This window comes from Macadamia integrifolia, chromosome 10, assembly GCF_013358625.1.
Source record: "Macadamia integrifolia cultivar HAES 741 chromosome 10, SCU_Mint_v3, whole genome shotgun sequence".
NCBI classification, from domain to species: Eukaryota; Viridiplantae; Streptophyta; class Magnoliopsida; order Proteales; family Proteaceae; genus Macadamia; species Macadamia integrifolia.
Genome location: NC_056566.1, coordinates 10,185,039 through 10,193,884, shown reverse-complemented (window position 1 = coordinate 10,193,884; position 8,846 = coordinate 10,185,039). Strand labels below are relative to the sequence as shown.

The 8,846-nt window shown below is 37.4% G+C and overlaps 1 protein-coding gene across 1 annotated transcript in view; it reads right to left on the bottom strand.

Moving 5' to 3' along the window:
- Positions 1–5,767: 5,767 nt before the first annotated feature.
- The window catches only part of LOC122092052 (TBC1 domain family member 13-like), a 10,938-nt gene continuing 7,859 nt past the window's right edge, over positions 5,768–8,846 (bottom strand). The window contains exons 8-9 of the mRNA XM_042662359.1: positions 6,812–6,928; positions 5,768–6,092 (exon numbers count right to left, since the gene is read on the bottom strand). Coding sequence (XP_042518293.1) covers positions 5,928–6,092; positions 6,812–6,928 — 282 coding nt within the window. The 3' untranslated portion in view covers positions 5,768–5,927. The remainder of the gene's footprint in view (positions 6,093–6,811; positions 6,929–8,846) is intronic.

Genomic DNA, 8,846 nt, shown 5'->3' with positions numbered 1-8,846 from the left:
TAGATGAGAGCTTGGATCTTGGTGTCTCTAATGTTATACAGAAAATGGATGTATTCGGTGGGATTTGGTGTGTGTTAGACACTTGTTTATTACTGAGAGAGTCTTGGCCATTATTGTGTCCAAGGCTCTCTCGGTCGCCTAGAAACTCCAGCAGGAACTAGAGGTTAAAGCTTAAGAGGAAAATTGTTTCTTTCTGCAACTAAATTCTCACCGTGAAATCGATGTAGCAAAAAAAAAAAAAATGGTCATGGTTAGTTAAAAGTTGTCTTTCAGGGTTGCAACCCTGGTCAACGTCTGTCCAACTTCACTCTATGAGGTTTGATTCTCGTTCTATTTGGGTTTATGTGTATAAGTTGTCATTCTTTATCCATTCAAAGGAAGTGGTGACATGCATTTGCAGTAAGATCAATGCTTTTTTTGGAGGTTCATCTCCTTCAATCAACAACACAACTTAGTCTTATCCAAACTAAATGGGATCGGCTACATAGATCCGTTATTTAAAAAAAAAAAAAAAAAAAAAAAACCTCTGGGGCATCCCACTTATGAACAAATCGGCAACCCAAATCTTTGCTCTCCAAGCAGCTCTATTAGATGTCATACTAGGGGGAAGACCTATCTTTTGCATATACCTTCTTACCAACTCATCAATAGTCATTTTTGGTCATCCTTCAACCCTTTTAAATCCATCCATTTGAACCTGGTTGCTCCTCCATACTGTGGTATCCAAATGCCTCCTTTGGACATGTTCAAACTATCATAACCGACATTCTCTTAGCTTATCCTGAATTAGGGCAACTCCAATCAGCACTAACTTTGTCATTCCTCACTCTATCTCCCAGAGTTTTGTTGCACATTTATCTTAATATCCTCATCTCTGCCACACTCAATTTATCTATTTCGCACTTCTTAACAGACCAACATTCTGCACCATACATTATAGTTATTCTTACGACTGTCCCCTAAACTTTTCCTCTAAGCTTTAGAGGCATACGTCGATCACATAGAGCTCCAGATGCCCCTCTCCACTTCATTCATCTTACTTTAATTCTATGAAAACATCATTATCAATTTCACCTTTCTTTGTTTAAGGTAGAGCCCAGATATCTGAAATAATCACTACGTGGGATCTCCCTTCCTTCAATTTCATCCATTCGTTATCAATCCTCAAGAAACTAAAGTTACACATTGATACTTTATCTTCATTTTACTTATCTTAAGACCTCTTAATTCTAAAATATATCCCCATAGCTCCAACTTATCATTAATCTTTGCCACTGTTTCACCAACCAGAACAATTTCATCCTGAAAAGTATACACCACTAGACTTCTCCTTGAATATTTCTGGTTAAATCATCCATAATAAGCGTGAACAGTTAAGGACTCAATGTGGACCATTGTTATAACCCCATTGTAACTGGGAACTCATCACCTTAGCCTCCCACAGATCTCACACTAATTACCACATCTCCATACATATTTTTAATTACATCAACGTATTTATATGACACTCATTTCTTCTCTAATACATGGTAGATTAAATCTCTTGAACTCTGTTGTAGTTCTTTTCTAGATCGATGAAGCTCCCTCTTGTAAGTTTTAGATTTTTTCATAAGCCTACTAAGAAGTTAAATCGCTTCTGTCGTGGATCTCCCATGCATAAAATCGAATTGATTCTCTGAGATATTAGTTTCTCTTCTTATGCGAACTTCTATTACCTTCTCCCAGAGTTCATAGTATGACTCATAAGTATTATGCCTTTATAATTATTGCAGCTCTAGATATCGCCTCTATTTTTGTTGATTGGGATAACCATACTTCTCCTCCACTCATCATGCATTTGTTTCATGCTCATACGTGGTTCCAAACTCTTCCACATTTCAATTGGGATTTTTTTCGAACCTGGTGTCTTCCCTACCTTCATCTTGCTTAGGGCTTCCTTAACCTCGATTACTCCTATCTTACGTACATATCTATGGCACATGTTGTCGAGTAGGATACTTGAACTACTCCTACTAGAGTTGTCTCCATTAAGTAAGTCACAGAAATACTCATCCCTTTTCCTTGAGTCCATTGAGCTTTTAACAAGGCCCTTGCCATTCATGTCTCCTTGAATGCCCATGTTCTGCTTTGCCCAAGAATGTGTCTAATGTGTTTTGGTTGGATTTTTTCTATAGAAAACTCCCTCTGTTCTGCTTTTTTGTGGTGTTATTGGCCATAATTCGAAGGGTTGCCCACTGGAGGATTTATCGAGGTTTTGCTTTGTTCATGGCCATCAACCTTACGGAGCTGCAACAAACTTACTAGAAGACCACTTATGGCAGTTGGCTCTGTCTTGGTGGACCAATCGTCCGGTCAACAGTGAACATTCATATGCGACTAGTGGTTAAAGCAATTCTCTGTCATCAAGAGTTTTCCCTCCAACAAGTTCTAGAGATGACGATGGATCAATTTAAGTGTTGAACTTCGTTCCTCTTTATGGCTGGATTCAATTCAACTAAGTAATAGGCTATCTGGGGCCTGACTCTATTTAAGGGGATTTTAATTATATCACATCAATTAACATAAATTTGGAAGGAAACCAAGGAATTTTTCACATTTTTCTCTGCTATTAATACCTTTTTTTTTTTTGGTAAGATTCTACTAGTCACACATTCTCTCTCTCTCTCTCTCTCTCTCTCTCTCTCTCTCTCTGTTTGTGGTGGGATAAAGAAAGGCTTTCAAATACTAACATCAGTGCCCAAGTCCGAACTAGAAAAGAAAGGGACTTCTATGCTAGAGTTGGGTATATTCCACCTCCCCCCCCCCCCTCTTTTTATATAGATGGATATATTCCCTCTTATATAAAATTAACAAATTTCTATCAAATTTTAAGTCTGTAAATATTCATATTAAGGAATTACAATAGCTGTCTCTAGTTTACAACCTTCAATAAATGAGAGGTTGATGTTTTTCTTTTTTATCGAGGAAACAAAGAACTATATTAAAGAAGAGTAGCTAGGTTATAGGGTTCAAGATTAAAAACATACATAGGGTTTTTGTTAAGCATGGCCATGTAAGCAACTTTGGCCAAAAAAACAACTATCTCATTAGTAGGCCTGAGACAAAAAACTAGGTTTTGCATAGATTTGTACACATCCAAAAATAAGAAGAGCTATGCTCAAAGGCTATGAGATAGTGGTTAGGTCAAAAGTTAAGTTCCATAGGGCTTCAGAATTGCTCCAGACTTCTTTCACCTCCCATTTTGTTGCAATGCACGTTTCGCCCCAAGTAGTAGGGCCTCACGATTCCTTCAGTAATGTTACTTGTCATCAAGTAGTCTATCATTAGTATGGGGTCTTTGGAAAGAAAACAAACTGCCCACCCAGTCATATTAGTGGTGGAGTTAGAGATTGCACAAATCATAATTGTGTAGTTGAGATTTGGGAAGTTGGTAGGCATGGGGGAGAAAATAACTAGTTCTGTGATGGTCCTACGTGGGGGTTTGGTTGTGTTAGTCCATCAAAGTGCAGGTTTTAGAATTTGAAAGGGACTAAGTTTTTGTTTGTTAAAAAGTATGTTATTCCTATGAGACCAAATGAAGTAACAGAAAATAATAAAAGTAGGGAAGAAAATTTTCTAATCATTCGCAGAGATAGAGAGAGAATTAAAGAAGTACATAATTATGCATTGAAAGAAAGGGGTACAAAGAGAAGCAATATATCAACCTAGTGGGATAGCTACCCAGATGGACTTGGTAAATTTACAGTAAAGGAAAGTGTGCCATATAGTCTCATGTTGATTGTTGCAAAAGACACAGTTAGTGTTAACATGCCTCCACTTCCCCACAACATCCAGAGTCGAAATTCCTTCATGAGAGATTATCCAAAAGAAAATCTTAAATTTTGGGTGGATGTGGAGTTTCCATTAGAAGTGCCACCAGTGTGAACATAGAGATGACAAAGTATATCTTTTGGATGATAGTACGAATAGTAGAATTCAAAAACTTAGAAGCCAGTTTAGTGGTAAGGGTTCCAGATTTTGACAGGTGGCACTATCAAGTGTCAGAATGATTGCTTAAAAGGGTTTTCAAATTTTTTTGTTTTTTTAGGTAGGGAGGGAAGTAGGTAATAGCCATGAGACTCAAAATGAGACCTCCTGGTGATCATAGGTTTTTTATGCACCACAGTTCACCAATTGCGCTAGACAATTGTTGTTTCAAATTGTATTAATAAGGGAAATAGGAATAAAAGAAAGCTAGAGATTGGTATTCCTAGTGTTCCCAATAATTAACTTACAACCCTTATTAGCAATAAGGGGACATGGAGTCTGAGTAAGAGAATTGGCTAAGGGATTCAAATTATTAGGGATCCAAAGGTCAAATCATATATCAGTGTTGCATCCATCACCAACTTTACAAGAGAGAAAATTAAATAGGTTGGGGTGGATACTTACAATGTTGTTCCATGAGTACGAACCCTTTTTTCTTAAGGTAGAAGGGTAAAAAACAAATTCATTCGGGAAGTATTTGGACGAGAGCACTTGAGCCCATAAAGAATCAGATTTAACTAAGAGTCTTCGTCCTAATTTTAAGATGAGGGCCCGGTTTTGAGTTTCTGAATTCCTAATCCCTAGGCCTCCAACAGACTTTGGGGTACAAATTTTATGTCAACCAATCAAATGCATTTTTTTCTTATCTTGCTTATCACCATTTCAAAATCTCAACTATATAGAGTCCAATTTATTGTAGATGCATTAGGAAATAAGAAACTAGACATCAAATAAGAAGGGATAAAGGATAAAGTAGATTGTAAGTACGGTTCTCCCTGTAAAGGAAAGAAGGTAGATTTCCAGGAATATAATTTATTCCCTACAAGAGACACGATATGTTGGAAGCTCTTGCTTTTAGCTTTAGTATGGAACAAGTTTGTCCCAAGGTATGTGGTGTTCTTGTCCAATTCTTTGATGCCTAATAAATTGCAAATGGTTGATTTACAAGAGACAAAAACATTAGAGCTAAAGCAAGGCCACTCTTATCAAGATTAATAGTGAGCCCAAACAGATCAGAAAAGAGGTCAATGATACCCTCAATGGTGGAAACATCATTCGGATTAGCTTGGCAAAAAATAAAGGTATCATCTGCACACAAAAAAAAAACATATCTAAGATTTTTGGGGCATTACGAGCCACTTTGGTGCTCCTAAAACAAGTTGAGATCTCGGTAGGCAATCAAAAAACGAAAGAGTTCTTCCATGGACACAATAAAAAAGAAAAGGCTTAAGGGGCATCCTCATCTGACTCCTCAGGAGGGCTCAAAAATATTGAAAGCAAAGCCACACAACTTAATGGAGAAAGAGGAAGAAAGATTATCAGAGTCTCACTTTGGTTAAAACGAAGTAGGATTAAGGAGAAAGAGAGATCCATAGTTTTTTTGAGCAAATTTTCATTGATAATTGGTTTTGGCAAGCTGACCATTGGATTAGTTTTATATCTTATGGGGCAGACTTGAATTTCAGACTCAAATTTTTAACAAATATTCACTCTCTCCGTGATAAGCCCAAATTTTATGATGGGTAGCCCCTAGGATCCAACACCCTTAGTGATATTTTGAACATAAGATCCTAACAGTTGCACTGTTGCTGCCCAAACGGTTTGGGTGAGTAGCCCAATGCTTTTAATCAAATGACAAGTTCGGCTTTATGTTACTCCTCTAAAGCATTCAAGCGCAAACTCGTCAAGAGGCCAGCAAAATTGCTACTTTGTAATATTCAGATAAGAAAGACAATGAAAATACAATGGCAAATCATTCTCTCTAATTTAGTGGTTAAATTAAACCCATCAACAGCTAGTAATTTTACAGAACAAATTTAGAATACAAAAAAGAAAAAGAGAAAAAAAAAGGGGGGTGGGGACGTATGAATTAAGATGAAAAAACAGAATGGCCATAGAGATTATTCGACAGATCGTGCACACAACTTGTCAGCAACATAGAGGAGGTGACTGACATTCGTCGATGGGTAATGCTGGAGAAGCTTGAGATTTGAAGTAAAATCACCCGCAAGAAGACGCCTACGGACAAGAATCAGCATGGCACAGCATATTCTGAGCAGGGTTTCCTGCAGGTGCAAGAGAGTCTTTAGTTCTTCAAATTTTCAAATACTACTGTCGTCAAATGCTGAAAAATATTAAATTTGTAGACTGGGCATTTATCAATTGAAATTCCCATACTTCACATACATGTGGTGCATATACGGATCAGTGCCTCCAATTTGTATTAGTAACATGACTTGGGTGTTTAAGATTCTCCTCCATTTATTTTCAATTACTTCTATTCTCTATGTACTATGTCAGACTCATCATTCGTGGCATCATCCAGGTAGAGGAAGATCAGACTGCCATGTTCCTTACAATGAACGCCACCCAACTTTTCCTCCGAGGCGAAATAATAATTAATAAAAAAAAAAGGAGACAGGTTATGTTTCTTGGAGGTTTATGTTCTGAACAGACCAGTCCACAAAGATGGCCTGGTCACACCAGCCTGGGAGTTTATATGCTCTGCCAACTCCCTAGAAAATGGGTTGGCCAAGGCCAGGATGACTAGACAATTACATCAGTCTGTTCTCCATCATGTACTCCCCTCTATGAAGTTCTTTAGCTTCAGCCTTCTGTTGTTGTTGTACTCTATCTACTGTATTGCACTTGTAATCTAGCTATTTACAATGCAATAAAATCATGCAATAAAATCTTGGTTATCAACCCCCACCCCTCCCAAACAGGGAAAAAAAGACATTCCAAAAAAGCAGAACTAACTGATGGAAGAAAGATGGCCACCTACCTGAGGACCCTCAGGATCACTTAAAAGTGCGTCCCAGATATGAAGGCTGTCTGCGAAATTGAATTCTTGAGTCAACAGGAGAGTTATCCATCTAAATGCATAGAACTGTGGATTGACCTGACATGATCAAATAAAGAACAGTAAGTTCAGACAAACAAGATCAAGCAAGCTTATAATTGATTTCTGTTTTGGGGAATACATGTTGAAGCTCACGAACTTTAATGGCACGGACAATTCTAACTAATGTTTCAATATTAAAGCAAGAAGGATCAATCAATTGACATATGGACCATGTCATGTATCGTTAAACACAACGGACTCTGGATTTAGTATATAGCATATATGTTTCCTGAAGCTCACCAATCCATCCTCTACCATTAAACGGAAATCTAATCAAATGGTATGCCAATGCAATCTATCTTAAAAAGTAGGCCTGAAACCAACAAAAATTGTTCCCAACTCCAATATAGAGAACTGGATTGATGGAGGGCCTGTACAGAAAGGGAAGAAATCCCTGAGTGAACTCAAATTTGCCGGGGAGAAGACAAGAATAGCACAAAGAGGGGGGGAGAAGAGTCACACGTCTTACACCACTAAAACTTTCAATTCAATTCAAAATATGTCTAATACCTTGGGTTACATGCCTTTATATAATAAACTGAATTTAAAACTAAATTAGCAACTCCTAATTACTTCCTAAGTTCTAACTAATGAAATTAGAAACAGAATAAAACTCAAATTGGTAACTCCCTAATTAACTAACTATCCAACATAAAAGATTGCATCTCTTTCCAAATTAAATAACTCAATATTTCCTAAATAAAGTAAATCATAAAATATTCTGTTGATCCCAAAAAAAATCAAATCAAATCCGGTTCGTCTCGGCTGAGATTGCCCGAAGGATCAACCCGGTTTAGCCTCAATTCTGCATCAACTCCCCCCCAATGTTGAAACGAGTTTTAAAGAATGATAACAATAAAAACTCACGAACGGGGGTGAATTGCTCATTGTCTGCATCGCGAACAAAATTTATGATATGAAGCTTTGGAGGTGCATTCAAGTTCGGATAATCATGGGGAATAATGAACTCATGATGGTGAACAACTGGCACTGCATTAATGTCCTTCATTACTTGATCCACAATTTTCTCACTTTCTATTGTCATCACCTGTTCCACAATAGGACGGTCTTCCACTTTCTTTTACTCAACCAATCCATGAAGATTAAAATTTTTTATGCATGTTGTAAGCCTGGAGGGTGCATATATTGTTGTCACAAGCAAGGACGCCGTCTCATTGTTCCAACCAACGTCGACCCAATTTAATGATGCGTCGAAGAGAGAAACACTTCACAAAAAGCACCATCATAATAATGAGAAACAAAAAATTCAATGAATACATCGTCCTCCAACTCAAAAATAATCTGACCGGTCTTTGACAATATATCCACCACAGATCATGAGACAAAATTATCGTCTAGTCGCTCATCAATCAACAATTTACCAGGCTTTCCATTGGGCAGGCGAACTCTGAACTTGGACCACAAAAGATTCCATGACCAGATTTGTATTCAGAATTGCTATGGGCCTCACACAAATCAGACAACTCCACTAGGCAAGTTTGGACAGAACTATAAACATGGAAGTTCACTTTTTTTTTTTTTTTCTTTTCTTTTAAAAGATGGCAGAATTGTAAATATTTGAAGTCCAATTTAAACCACAAACATGTCACATATGAGGCAAGGGTATATATGGAAGTAAGAAAATAATAGAACAATACTAGGAAAGAAGGGGTAATCCTGGCAAGTCAGAAAAGAAGTTAAAGAGATGGAAGGAGGATCGTGGGGTGGGTATGGATTGCTAACAAAAGAAAATTCTTCTTTCTTACGATGGAACTTCGACGCAGGTATGCCCTTAGTTCTTTCTATCTCTTCTCATCTCTTGTTCTTCGACCTCTTTTTTTTTTTTTTTTTTTTTTTTGAGGAAGGCTGTGGGGGTGGTGGGGGTTTTAGATGATTTTAATACCAATTACCAAAA